The sequence below is a fragment of the Myripristis murdjan genome, chromosome 5, assembly GCF_902150065.1.
Source record: "Myripristis murdjan chromosome 5, fMyrMur1.1, whole genome shotgun sequence".
Lineage (NCBI taxonomy): Eukaryota > Metazoa > Chordata > Actinopteri > Holocentriformes > Holocentridae > Myripristis > Myripristis murdjan.
This window is the reverse complement of record NC_043984.1, coordinates 27,489,616-27,504,463: the sequence shown is the minus strand read 5'-3', so window position 1 is coordinate 27,504,463 and position 14,848 is coordinate 27,489,616. Positions and strand designations below refer to the sequence as shown.

At 41.3% G+C, this 14,848-nt stretch overlaps 1 protein-coding gene across 2 annotated transcripts; it reads right to left on the bottom strand.

Annotated features, from left to right (window-relative positions):
- taf4a (TAF4A RNA polymerase II, TATA box binding protein (TBP)-associated factor) lies at positions 1-13,492 on the bottom strand. 2 transcript variants are annotated; one of them, XM_030052194.1, is made up of 16 exons: positions 13,430-13,492; positions 12,260-13,203; positions 10,434-10,591; positions 10,079-10,198; positions 9,263-9,352; positions 8,896-9,018; positions 8,551-8,640; positions 8,207-8,425; positions 7,889-8,033; positions 7,677-7,782; positions 5,245-5,414; positions 5,015-5,145; positions 4,577-4,702; positions 2,698-2,754; positions 2,481-2,603; positions 1-1,462 (listed from the first exon to the last, which is right to left on the bottom strand). In XM_030052194.1, exons 2-16 carry the CDS (start codon positions 13,041-13,043, stop codon positions 1,298-1,300), a joined length of 2,607 nt encoding a protein of 868 aa, XP_029908054.1. In that variant the 5' UTR covers positions 13,044-13,203; positions 13,430-13,492; the 3' UTR covers positions 1-1,297. The 2 variants fall into 2 exon arrangements, with proteins under 2 accessions (XP_029908054.1, XP_029908055.1); XM_030052195.1 differs by having other exon boundaries at positions 12,260-13,101; positions 13,249-13,484.
- Positions 13,493-14,848: the final 1,356 nt, after the last annotated feature.

Below are 14,848 nucleotides of genomic sequence, written 5' to 3'. Positions count from 1 at the left end.
GTTATTGTAAAATCATTATTTATTCAAACTTTTCAATAGAGATTTTTTTTTTTTTAACTTTCAATGTGTGGGTAAATTCTTTCAAATCTATACAAAACCATGTGTAAAATTTTAGGTGTAACATTTACAAATATACAGGAAGAAAGAGAAACTCCAGTTTCTGAAGTCAGATACCAAAAAGGTAAAGGCTATCCAACAGCACACCAAAATATAAGCACATAGAGAAATGATTGGAGGACATTGTCAGTCAACATCGAAAGAGTAAAAATGCATGTTGGTGGGCAGCTAGAAAAATATTTTCTTCAGTTTCAGGTAGATGTACTTTTGGTATAACAGTACAAGTTAAAAGCCTTTTCAAACCTGTTTAAGTTCCAAAAAATCAAAACATGTCAAATAATTAATTTAAAAAAAAAAAAAGTCCTATGTGAATAAATGAACATTCGATACATTTTCAATTTAAGCTACATAAAACAGATACCATGTCACACATGTAATCAAATAAATAGCTAAACATTAATTTAAGCTTGAGTTTAGTAAAATAAATATGCTGAATTCTGAAATCAAACAAAGAAATGGAGATGATAGACAGACATCGAGCAAGCTACTGCTTATGAATCAACAGCTAGGTTAATTGCTCAGGGATGGCTATATGGCTTATTTTTATAGTTAGGAAGGCAACTCAGTAGATTACACAGTTTGGAGTTCAAACTAATTCAGTTGAGAAAAAAGATCATTGAATTACAATAAAATTAGTTGGTGGTCTATTAAAAGAAATCTGCTCATTTTCATTTCTTTAAAACCAAATTCACATATAAACAGAATCAGAAAATAAAACTGACTGTATCGTATTACAGTGTATACTTGTACAGTAAGTCATTTGTTCATACAAAAACAGTATGTCATAAAAACATATAATCATTTTTTTATACACATTCTTGAAAAGGGGATACTAAAAGAAGTTTTACAAAGTAAGTAAAAAGGGAGTTAGTCCATGACTGCTTTGAAGGAAAATAGTTAGGCCTTCTTTGAGGAGGGAGGTAGAGAAGCTGAGGGACCGCATAACCAAACTCCACTTTGGAAGCCATGACTAGAGAGCCCTCCCATGAAGTGCCATCCAACATGGCTGCCATTACCAGGTATACCTGGAAAACCTTGAAATGTGTCAAGTCGCTGCCTGCTCCTCTTCAATTACAAGAGTCTGTTACGCTCTATCTGCTGTGGGAGTGATGGGTCTCTCCACACACACTTCATTTTAACCCTCGTCCCTCTGCTCTTACTCTCCTCTCTGACATCAAGCCTATTTGAGGAAGCCCTTGTAGAGGAAGTGGGAGCGACTGGTAAATCTCTCGTTCTCCAGACAGAAGAGCAGGTCCCTGAGGTTGACACGTGTGATGCGCTGCCGCGTGGGTCTGGAGCCGGATGAACCAGCACCACCAGACAGAGAGGGACTGGGTCCTGAGCCCTGCTCAGAGAGACAGGAAGACAGAGAGAGAGAGAGAGAGAGAGAGAGAGAGAGAGAGAACGACAGGGGCAGAGAGTGACAGAGGATGTGATGTATATGTGAGATTTTTCATTTGGTTTGTTCTTTGATGAGCAGACCCAGGGGCAGTCAACAGCCTACTCCTCATAATAAGTAAGGTTTAAGTACTGATACTAACAGTGCTATTTTCTTGAAATACTATACACTACCAGGAGCCTGTGACTGCCAAACACCACCTTTTACTTTAATGTTTCAGAGGTACTAGACTTGCTGCTTAGCAACAATGTAAACCCCCTTTGAAGTGCAGCGCTGTTACAAGATCCATGCACTTTTGTTGTCGCAGTTGTTTTGGAGACGTCTTTGATTCAAGTGGTCACTGTTGTGGTATTTTTGCACGGCACTTCTCAGACTAGTCAGTCACACAGTGTTTCCACTACTGTGATGTCTTCTTCATTGTATATTCTATTGATGCAGTTTGAGTTTCCACAGGTGGTGTTCTTTGTCTACTCAGCAATGGTGACTGTTACTGCCTATACCAACTACCTAGTTATCACTTCCTGTGCAACTGAGGAACTTTCCCAGAAAAACCACACACCAGGTGTTTATAACAGCAAATCTAACCATCATTCATGAACTGTAACACGTTGAACTACATTTGTGTCCTATCAATCACAGAGTATAGTAAAATACACATCTGAAAATGTTGAGGATTATTACCTTAATAATCAAAATATTTTGCTAACATGCTAAATTCTTGGTGCTGTTGTGCAATTGCTGTCCTTTACACAGAAAAACAGGCCAGTGATGTACAGAGAGGTGCAGCAGACTGAAAACTACACAGGCTGTATCTCGGGAGAGCAAGTGATACAAAAAGGTACAAAGCCATTAAAAGACAGGGGAGAAAGTCAGCATCTGACCCATGATAAGTAAAACTGCTAGGGCTGGGCATCAGGAGATTATGATGAAATTGGGGGGATGCAGGTACTGAAGTCTGCCTTACCTCAGCTGAGGCAGCAGAGGAAGGAGAATCCACAATCTTCCTCTTCTTCCTGGGGCCGATGGCTGCCAGAGCTGTCAGGTTGGCCTCCCTCTGCCTCATCTGAGCCAACTCCTGCTGCTGCATCTGGACAACACACACATACCAACACGAGAATCGAATACATATAAACACACTAAAAACAGACACTGTTAGACTCACATGTCCACTTTGATCCTACCTCTTTGGCCTTCTGCTTCAGACGCAGCTGCTCTGGGTCCTCCTGCCGAGCTCGAGACTATAAAGCCAAACATAAAACGGGTTAGTAAATGATGTTGACAGCAGAAGTGAGACTAAAGCCAGATCTGCATGGGGCTGTCCAGTCATTTTAAATAGTTGTTGAACTCATCCACATTATAGTTTGCATGCATGTCTGCAATCCCATATGAAATTTTGAGAATTTGTAAAGTAAACAATTCATTAAAAAAAATACTGGTTTTGGCAAAGACTGAAAGTGGTTAATAATCTAGAGCTGTACCAAACTGCATTCCAGTGTTACTTCATTGGCTTTACAGCACATCTTGAAATCAACAACTTTTTCACCAATGCTTGCTGAAAAGTTTTTTGGAGGCTGCACAGCAGTTAAATACACACACACACACTCATTCATCATTTTATCTTGCAATATTGCTGTGCCAATAGGATTTGTTATTACAAAATGGTTATACATCAATATATCATCTTATTCCTGATGTCAGCTTGTTGCTGGAATTTCATTTGGTGTCATAAATTCTTATCAAGTGCCAACTGATACATCACATACAAGATTTGTTAGAAGTTGTTTGGTAACTTCCAACAACAATAGATCATAAAAATCAGTCTCAGGACAAGTTTGTCAAACTTAAAAAGAGTATGAATGTACATCTGGAGACCAACTTGGAGACAACATTTCTAACCGTAACTCAGACAAAATGGCATTTATTAGAAACTATTATTGGAGACAGGACTTTACCTCATCTAGACACAAAACCTGAATAATAAATTATAGTGTATGAACACATGGTAAGTATTTTGCTTTCATCTTTTAAATTAAAAAAAAAAAAATCTCTAGTTATTTTGCATTGCAAAGTGATGCATGTTTTGATGGGTGTGCAAGCTGTTGTCTCAGAGAAAAATTAATTCCAAGAATCTTTAACCCAGACATTTATTTGTCAAAATGTCAACTACAACGAATAATCGAAATGTCAACAACATCAATTACAACCTCTCTGGTGATTATGCCAACTGCAGTATGTAAGTCTGTTATTATGAAGTTTTACATTTAGTTTCAATTCCTTAGGTTCCCAACATAATGCTCGATCTACTCAGACACTAAAACATTCAACACTACAACAAAATTTCATACCTTTGAGGTAAGCACTTTATCTTATTTCTTCTGCAGTCAAAAGCAAGTCTGCTTTATTGGACAGCAAGTAGGTAACGTGTGGTATGACAAAGACGGGTTAAAGGGCCACACCAGTGATTTCCATGTTTAGAGCATTATCTACAAAATGTATATACTTCATGTTTCTACTAATCTTATCACAAAGCAAGCAGTTGTATTTTAGAACTCAGTATCATTTTTTATACCTTTCATCCAGCCATTGTTTTCCATTCATTCCACTACAATGAAAATGAACTTTCTGAGACTTCAAATGATCTTCACACTAGTATTCCATCATCATCATGTGGTGGTGGTTTAACAATGGAAATGATTTTGTTAGCTCCAGAGGAAGAACATTTTAAGGTGGGTGTTTCAACTAAAAATTCAAATTTGAAAATCAAGAGATTTTGATTATATGTTGTGGAATCTTAAATGCCCCCACATGATTTGCAAAATGGTTGGTTGCAATATAAAATATGCATAAATTATATTAAATGGGTCAAACATTCAAAATCACTGTGACAGTTTTTTAAAGAATTGTCATGGCATTTTCCATTTGAACTTAGCCATTTGATTGAAGAGTCAAATTTTCTACAAGTTCCTGTAAATAAAATTTCACCAATGGCCTGCGAAAAAAATTGTTTTATCTAAATTGAAGTGTCTGTCCAAACAGCTGAAGCAGATTCTAATGCTGTACCTTAGCTGCCTTTAGGAGAATCTCTCTCTCCTGCTCTTCCTTCCTCTGTTTCTCCAGCTGGTCCAACTGCTCAAAGAATTTCAGCTGGGGACGCACATCACTGCTTTGCTCATAGCAGCCATCCTCCTGCCAACAGAGGGCAGTGTTGTCATGTTATCCCAGCACAGGGGGAATCAAGATGAATGGGAGAGTACAGCGCATGATAGGTTACAGCAGTAATAGAGACTCAAAACTCTTCACCAGTTTTAGTTGCTACTTGACTGCTTAACAAAGTGTCTCTAAACAAAAAACATGTTCAGTGTCGCAGGTCTTCTGCTTGAGTTTCTGAAGACTTTGATGTTGAAATTTGTTTAAAACAGGCTGGATGTTAAATTTATATCACACATGCACACAAAACTTCGTACTGTGAACATCTTCTAGGTTAGGCTGTGAACAAACCTTGAAATTTGAGTTCTTCTGCTGGGCTACTTGAGAAACTTTTTCCAGGAGGTTCTGGAGCCGCTGCTGAGTGGCGTGGGAGATGAAGGTTACCACGTCCCCACCGAGCTCAGTCACCCCAAACCTCCTGCCTGGAGGACACAGAGAGAGACGTTGTAGGACTTAAGGGGAGGAGGGAGGGATGGATGGATGGACAGAGGTCAATATTAGCATGACAGTGTGTGTCTCACCTATCTCCAGTATCCTCCTCTGCAGCATGGAGAAGGAGAGGAAAGCCTCATCCTTACAGGAACGTGTCACCACTCCCACCACCTCAGAATTGGTTGCCAGGATACGGGCAGTTTCCTCTGACAGGTTGACTCCAGCCATGGAGGCCACATCATTGATGTCGTCATCATCCCTGAACACACACACACGCAGTCAGTCAATCCCCAACAACAACTGGACAAGCAAACTTTTACTTTTAGTTTATGTGTTTATTATGGTGCATCACAAATGATGCCCAGCCCACATGGGCTTACAAAAGACATGCGTAGATAACAAAAGATTCTTAATGCAAACATCCAAAGGCACAGAACGTACTGTATACCCAGAGAGAAGATAGGTCAATAAACAACTGAGTAAATTAAATATTAGAGCAAACCGTTTAAACAAAGAGCATAGCTTGTTTTCTTTCCCAGGCTTTAGATAAGTAACTAGCAGTCTAGAAATGCTCATGCTGAAAAAGCCATTCTAACTTAACAATTTCACCATATCAAAATAACTCAGGATTTTTATATTGCATAGCTTCAAACAGGGGAGCCCTCAAATCTTCATACAGTGTACAGTGCTGTCCTGGACATTAAGTGTAATTGATTCTCAACGTCACCAAGATCACAAACCACCACCAGCTCCTTGCTTTTGCCAAGGCTGAGCTAAAGGTGGCTGAGGTCACACCATCTTATGAAGCTCTCGACCACGTCTCTATACTTTGTACTCCTCGCCAAACAATGGAGGAGTCATCTGAGAACTTCTTTAAGCTATATGTGGTGTTGGAATGAGTGTTTTTTTTTTTTTTTTTAACTCTTTACAGATGGTCTCTAAACTTTAAACCCAAAAAACTCAATGCACAACCTGGATTTTTTCACTCATGAGAGAACTGGTGGTCAACCCAGCTAGACAGTAAATGAAGAGAGAGACCAGAATAGAGAACAAAGAAGTGAGAACAAGCAAATTTCAAAGTTTTACCATCATCCCAACCACAAGGGGTTCTTCATCATACAGTCGTAACTGTTCAAGAAATTTTAGGCTGATGGGCCCAGTAGTTTGTGAGATTAGCTACGGACAGACACACCACACCAAATGCACAATCTCCTCCAGGGTGCCAACTGGCGCACGTTAAAAGGGAAAACTGATCTCGCCCCCTTGTGGATCCGTCAGGGGGTAAATAATACAAGAACATTAACTCTAAGCTCTAACCTCACAGCAATAATTCCATCAATTGACCGATCTATAACAGAAACATCCCAGTGCTGTTGTGACCAATAATACTCATAATCATTTAACAAATTATGTCAGGATTAATTTTTTTATTAAAGATTTTTTTGGTAATTCTTCTTTATTTGATAGTTAAAGAGGAGAGGGACAGGAAAGGCAGGGGATAGAGAGCGGATGACGAGCAGCAAATGGCCTGGGCTCCGATTCAAACCTCGGCTGCTGTGGTAAGAATTCAGCCTTGATAAGTGGGACGCGCTCTATCAGGTGAGCTAGGTGGTCCATGATTAATGTTCTTTTAACAAACATGTCGGAAGAGTACAATCTACCAATGTCCATCCACTGACATTCCAGTGAAATAAACAGAAAGTCTCAGTTGACTGGGCGAACCTATAAATACTGAATCCATAATGGGAAAGTGGAAACCATTACTGAAATTCATGAAATTATGGAAATTGTGAATCTTGCTACTCCACTGTGACATTTTCAAAATTACACTGATTGTAGAGCCCTCCCTCGGCACAATTACAGGTAAAAACAGGTGCACATATTTGTCACTGATTACTCCAGAGGGGGAAGGCATTGTTCATAGTACTTTCCCTGCTCACTTACTTAAGTGGCAATTTGCTTCATCTTTAACATCATTGCTTTTTTATGTGTTACAGCTATATATGCTCATGCTTTGAAGTTGTAAAAGGTTTGCTGAGAATGAGAAGTAAAGCCTGACCTTTGAGTGTTTATTTTCCACCTAGAAATAAAACTTGTGAATAACATATGTGATTATAAACAAAATTCACATGGTCAAAAGGATTCTGAATTCTTGATGTACTATACACTTTTATCAGTATGTCAACTATTTGCAAAGCCACTCCTCTCTCCTCCCTCGTCTCTCCCCTGTCCAAAAGTATACATCATGGCAGTACAGAGACAAGCTTAGGACAAACTCTGCTATTCTGTAGCAAAGCCAAACCAACCGTGGCTTATTTTGTTACATTTCTTTTCTACTCAGAATGTGGCCTTTTGAGCTTAACGCCATCACTTTCCCCAGTTGTTGCACTCGTCACTTCATGATTTCCACCACCGTGAATTGGTGTCAAGCTCCACCACAGCAGGTGGAGCTTGACACCAGCACAGATTTTGGTAACACTGAGGAGAAGTAAAAAAGTTAAGCTGTTATTATTTCTCTTACTTGAAAGTGCCACCCGCCTCTTTCAGCTTGTTCTTCTGAGCAGGAGACAAGACAGCAGTAGGGACTTGTTTAGAAATAGGTGGCACCCCTGGTCTCACTATAGGAACTGGGAGAGAGATAGTGAGTTAGATGGACTACACCTTATCACCTTAAAACTACTAGTGACCAAAGACACTCATGCGCATACAGTTGTTAGCAGATTCACATCCCACCTGTTTGCAGCTGTTTAACCTGTTGGACCTGTGGCTGCTCCAGCATGATGCGGCCAGGAGCCTGATTCCTGAGGGTCACAATGGGGGTCGTCGCCAAGGTAACCTGAGGTCTCAACATTGCTCCCTGCTGCTGAGGCTGCAGAACCTGAAGTTTCGAATGGATAGATTATCAGATTACCAAATTATCAGTCATAACAGCACCATGGTGTCATATATTGACATTCTCTTAATTTGTAATTTTCAGGGTGTGAAAAGGGCTTGATACTGTGAACAAGATCTCTTGCAATGATCAGAGTTGCTATTTAGTGGTTAGGTTACCACTGGGGGTGTCTGTCCTGGTTTGGTGATGCCTGGCTGGAGCTGGGCCCTGGTGAGTGGGGCAGTGAGGCGAGTGCCTGGGCTGCCGAGGACCACTGTGCTGGGAGTGGGTGAGGCGGTGGAGGTGGAAGTTGGACCAGAAGCCGGTTGGGGCAGCTGACTCTGCTGGATGAAGGCTGCTGAGTCTGGGGTGAGCTGCCTCAGGGCTGGGAGGCTTCTCTGGTGGGAAGGCAGGCGAACAAACATGAGAAATGTTGCTTTAACACAAGACAGTGTCCATGAAAATCTACTTAGAAAATCACTCTATTACTTATGCAGTGAATAAGACTGTAGAACTTCCACACCTTGAGGAAAGGCACAAGATAAGGTTGTGGAGAAGAGTTGAGCTCTTTGTGCAATCTGCTGGTGAATTCCTCCGCTTCCAGTTTGCCTTCCTAGTGCAATCAAAAACATAAAGGTCTTGAGGTGAGTGCTGTTATCTTTGCAGGCACAGATGTTTAATGTCTCTCTTGGCTGATGATGCCAACTTTTAAAACATGTAAGGGATTTTTCTTTCAAAATTATTTAAAAATCAGCACCTTTATTGTTACCTTTCATTTGTAATGTCCTTGTCACACATGAAAAATAATACACCAACTGACAGGTGTATGTCATGAGGAAACTGCCTGCTGTATTGAAGCCTCACTCACCAACAGGTCCTTGATCAGCTCTCTCACATTGGCCGCCGTCTCTGTTGACTGCTTCCCAGTGGACGACAGCTTGATCAATGTGGACAGGAAGTTTCTGCACTTCTTCACATTCTCCATTGTCTCCTGCCAGAAGAAAGGAATAAATTCAGACTGCAAGACAATGTCAGGTCTCACATGTATATAACTTTTATAGACATTCTATATATCAAACATTATAGGCTGCTGAGCCGTCTTGTATAGCGCCGTGCTTCTGGGCTATATCTGGATATAGTGAGAGATACTGTTATAAATACTGTTGTCAACAATACTACTATCAACAGTTATGGTTCCCAGCCCTTTTTGATCCATGGGGCTTAACTCAACTCACACTGCTCACTGTTACTGAGGTAACCGTGGTCCCAGCTGATTGGCTGACTGTCCTGGGGGTCATCCCTGGTACTGAAGCCCCAACTGAGCTCTGGAAGAGAAGTAATCATCTTAGTTTTCCATTTAAATTTAATAAATTTTTTAATGTCTGTTATTGAAACCACAATAGAAGTAGACTGTTTCTTGATTTTACAGATGTTTCCTAAGCATTCAAATACACTATACAACACACAAGAGTTTTAAAAATAGCCCATTCCAATTAGTTGCTAGAGGATAGTCTGTCTGGTCTTCACCTGGGACTTGACTGGGCCCTTTTAAAATCATGAATTGGTAAATAAACTGACCATACTATGATTAATTGTAAATTATCATCTACAATAATATTAGTTATGCCTAAGTGTAAAGAGTTTTTGAAAAAGTGTGACTTGCAGTTTCTCCTATTCATCATCTCTTAATTAACACTCCTGATATGACATTTTTAGAAAGTACAGTATTCTGAAACAGCAGACCATTCAAAACATGAAGCTAATTAATTACAGCTAATTAATTCACGCTCATTAACTAAAAAACCCTGCCCTACACAAGATTGTATTATGATATGCTGATCCAGGCTCATCCTGTGTAAAGGAAAACCTCACACACAAGCCATGTATGCTGTGGTGTCACCTCTCAATGTTATTGAGGCAGGTGTTTTTTCTTTCTCTGTTCAACATGGGTGGCGGCATGATGTTCCAGATGCAGTGAACATAGGAGACAAAGAATAATAAGGCAAAATAAATATAAACATAAATGATGTGACACAAACAGCTGGTGCTACCTGCAGAACAGGAGGTCTGTGAAGAGTGGTGATGGCAGAGATTGAGGTTGGGGCTGGAGAGCCCTGGCGGATGATGGTGCTAGGGGCCACTTGTCTGCTGATGATAGGGTTCCCAGGGGCCTTAGAGGAAACAAAATGCATGTTATGACATGCACCATCAACTTTCAATAGGCTAGACAGCACATTTTCTGATTAGAGCTATATTCAAAAATTAAAAGCTACACCTCATGTAATGTTTTGCTGCTTGCCTGAGTTGTATGGGGTAAGCCAAGCTGAATGCTGAGAAGTCTGGCACTGAACTGAAGACTGATGGTTCTCAACAAAAGGGCCATGCTAGCTAGACTAGTGACCTTACCTGGCCAGGAGGCATGCTTGTTGGGGTAGCAGGCCGAGGGGCGATGCCTCCCTGAGCCTGGGCCTGCGCCTGGGCCTGCGCCTGGGCCTGCATCTGGGCCAGAGCCTGCTGGGGAATCATCAGCAGCTGCCCGCTCTCGCTGCGTACTAGCACCATACCTGAAGCAATTCAAAAGATTCATGAGATAATGCAAAAAAAAAAAAAAAAAGGAGAATTAAGAGCACTGCGTGGGTCCTCAATCAAGCAAGCAAGAATCAGGTGAGGGGCTTGGATCAATGGAAAATATGTTGAAAAAATGTTTATCAGGATGCACCTTGATGAAGGCTCTTGGAGCTGAAACGTGTTGGTCAGCAGCCAGTTTTTTAAATCATACTTAGCCATGTAATAAAAAAAGGATTTATAACATTTTCTGAACAGAACAGTGTGCCTCAGATTTTTTTTTAAGTTTACCAGTCCTATTCTGTAAAGGATGTTTGTTTAAAAAGAAGATAAAAATATATTTACAATTCATGAGTTAACTTGGTTATACGTGTACAGTTAGACAATCAACAGAAATTACTGACTGGAGCTTGTGTCAAAAATGATGGCCTTTAACAAATGAAACTGTGCAGAGCTGAAACACAGCAAACATGATCAATGCATCTTGTAAACTTCACAAAGCTTTTTGCCTTCTGTGTGATTGTGAATGACTGCCTCACCCATGTTTGATTCATCAAACAATGTAGCGCATAATTTACACACCACTTTTGCTTTGGATTTCAGATGCTTTGTGGACCATTTTGAATAATTTGGATGGGTTGGCTATTTATATGAAAATTTGCATTTGCCCATCCAGTGGCCATGGGTAGACTGGAGCTAAATTGGAGGGAGCAGCCACAGCTGTCATTCGTTAGGCTGAACGCCCACAGCAGAGAAGCCTGAAACAGTCGAAAGAAGGCATTTTAATTGTTCTCTCCTGCGCTCTCTCAGTGTAAAACTGAGAGAGCGCATTTCTTCAAAATAAAAAATGCATTATGATTTATTTGTTGTGATTTTATAAATTACACATTTGTGAAGTGTACATAGAAACAATAATCTGGAAATGAAAATGTCCTATGGAAATCTTTGCTAGTTTTTCCATACATCTCCAGATCTGAAGATTATCAAAATTATATTCCATACTTTTTTTATATACTTTTCCAGACTGTGTAGGAGCCCTATTATAAAATACTAAGGATGAACAATTTCTCGAAATATTACTGAATACAGCAATATCCAAGTACAATATTCATGTCAGAGACACTGCATCTTTTTTTTTTTTTTATCAAATTAAAAAAATGTGTTGTCCTGAGGTAAGAAAAACGTTTTCTTGGTACAAACCTCAGCAAAAACCTCATCACCATCACATTAACTGTTTTTTTTTTCCCTCAGTAAAAAGGAAAATTATGATGCAAAAATGATCATTCCTGCTAAAGCTGTGCATCATATCAACATATCAGTTAAAATAAATGCAATGTCTTTCTTTTTTAAAATATCATTCAGCCCTATAAAGTACAATCACTTCTTTATGTGGTGCTGAGTGCTGCAGTCTTTCAGGAGAACTAAGCATTACCAGCAGCTTAGCAGGAGAACAGTTCTTTGGGCAATCTGATGCTGAGCTGTAAAATCTTCCAGTTTGATATAATAACACTTTCTTTCTCTTGGCAATGACTACAGTGAGTATTAATCCTGGGTGATAATGGTGCTAAATGTAGACAGCAATGAAACTCACCAATTAGGTCTATTATGGGCGGTATTAAATTTCTCTGAACATTAAATCACCCAGTAAAGGTTCTCCATTCACTTACCTGGGGGGAGCTGGATGTTATGTATGTTGGGCTGTCCCGGGGAGGTCTGGGGGAGCCGGGGTGCCAACATCTGCGGCGCCAGGGCTCGGATCCCTCCTGGACCGGCAGCTATCATCGCCGGAGTCGAAGTCCTGGGAGCGCTGACACCGGCAGGGCTGGGAGCCTGCTGTGGTGCTGACTGTATGATTGTTTTTGGTGCCTCTGCCTTGATTATATGCGACCCTGCGCTGACAGACACCGGGTTGGACGGCTGACCATTGTTCACAAGCGGAGTTTGTATGCCAATACCTGGCTGACCTGCTGCATTGGCAACTAAAGCCGGTCCCGTATTATTGTTCCCATTCAAAGTTACACCCGACCCGATGTTTTGAATTGACGGCCTGACGAGAGTCACCGTGGGTCCTGCCGCCTGGCTCACAGGCTGAGTTGAAGCCACAACACTCTGTGAGTTCATGAAAGGCGTCTGAATTACACTGTTTGACGAGGGGGGCATTATCGCGTTGGTCAGCCCTTTTGACAACACTGGTCCACTGTTGACAGCTGTGACAGATATCGTAGTATTGCCGCTGTTACTAGTGCCACTTGTCACTGTTGTCCCCGTGAGAGGGGCAGCGCTTCCTGAACTGTGCGAGTTCATAGTTTGGCTTCCATTCAAAGTCTGAGCTGAGAATGAGCCTACTTTCTCCTGGTGATTAGGGAGAGAAGTTGCACCGGCATTGACAACAAGTGTTTTGCCTCGGTCGTGTCCCGTGGTTGAGTCCGAGTTGGGCGACGATGCGTCCATAGCTTAACCATGGGGACCTCGGTGTGATGATGAGACCCCCCCTCTCCCTGCGCTTCAACTTGTTTAGGAGGAGCGGAAACAAGCTTAGATAGGATGGGGCAAAACTCTGACACATCTACTGGTGTTCTCTGTCAGCACCTGTGCTTGCTTTTCGTGTATACTTGGAGAGACAAAGAGCAAAACAACATTAGTAGTTACAGCGTACCTGCTTTAGCAACCGTCTTGACCAAGTCCCAGCTGGACATTAGCTCCCGCTACCCCCTTGTCCCGGAACTAGCCATATAATTACCGGCTACTTCGTGCCTAACCCAGGGGTAGTTGTGACTCGGGAACGACAGTTGTGACTCTAGAGACCGGACAGAATGACAAACTACCGCTTTATTCACCTCTGTGTTCAAGAAAAGCTCGTCCAGCAGACCGGAGCCTACCGCCATCTTCACACTCCTGCGAGCTTGTGAGAAGTGAGGTACTAACTAACTGACGTGCGCGTGCGCACAACAAACGAAACGTCATCCAGCAGGGATTCCGGCGAGCCGTGATTGGCCGGTTCCAGATTCTAAAGGGCGGTACCAATGGCTTCAGCTGTCATTCCAGGGGATGTAGGAGACGGAACAACATCGGACCGAAGGATTTAAGAGAGGAATGGATTTTATCAAATTTTACGTTGTTACTTAAGTGTTTACGCTCTCACGATAGCTCACCCGTTGCACAATTGCATCACACGATTTTTAGTTATATGAGAATGTACTTTGCGACAAATCAATGATGCAAATTTCTGAGTTTTATCGCCCTCGATGCACTGTGCAAGATGGCTGCAGTGTTTTAGCCAGCGAGTGAAGTCGCTGCTGTGAAGAAGCGTTTGAGGGCGCCACACCCTCCGTTTTGAGAGGAAACATTGTATCATGTCAGGGACTGATGCAGTTCAGTGTGTAGAAATAAACATGCATGCTGTGTTTAAAAATAAATGATCAAACTACTAAAACTTCTGAGTTTTTTTCCTTAAACATTGAACATCTCAGCAACAGTGTCATGGTGCTAATTCTAAACTGCACCTATAATTGCAGTCACCCTTAATTTCCCCAGCAGTTATGATCTAGTTTGTTTATCACATTGTGTTCACAGTACAAAGACAAAGCAGTGAGGGAAGACAAAATGTCATGTAGACTAATTACTTACAGCGTTATAAACCACTTTTTCCAAACATAAATCAGTTAGATTTAAACAAAAATGTAAAACTATATTGCTTTAAAAGAGCATATGTAGGCCCACGACGTACAGAATACTTATGATTTACTATGATGTAGCCTATATTCATAATATATAAACATGTCATTCCTGAAAAGGGGTGAACTAAGTCTGAGTGTCTTACTAATTTGTCCTGGAAATTCGAGTTATTTTGTCCCAAGAAGAGGGTTTTTGCTCTTTATTTTATCTCTTTATTATAGGCCTAGGTGAGGACCTGACAGGGGAGACAGTTCAACCCGCTAACCAACTAATTTAATTAATTAGTTAATTAGTCAGTAAGTATTTTAGGGATTAAAATAATTGAGAAATCATGAGCCATTCCCCATTTTGTTGCGGACCCGCTCCAGTTCCCTTCCAGGTCCCATTCCCTGCAGATCCCAGTTTGGGGACCATCACTCTGCCAACCTGCCGCAGGTATGAACAGGACATCCACTTTACAAGTGGATCCAGACACCACCAACCTGCTGCACGCCTGCGGATTACGCCTGCACAATAAACGAGCCAACCCACCTGGCACAAGGCGTGTCTCCGCAATTATATAAAGGGCACAGCTGCCCAAT

Bases quoted from the DNA above. Each gene is read 5' to 3' on its own strand.
- taf4a (XM_030052194.1), bottom strand. From the start codon at position 13,043: ATGGACGCATCGTCGCCCAACTCGGACTCAACCACGGGACACGACCGA. The intron at 8,034-8,206 runs GTAACCTAACCA...TCGAAACTTCAG, and splicing joins CAGGACAGACACCCCCAGTG to GTTCTGCAGCCTCAGCAGCA. The intron at 5,415-7,676 runs GTAAGAGAAATA...GTGTGTGTTCAG, and splicing joins GAGGCGGGTGGCACTTTCAA to GGATGATGACGACATCAATG.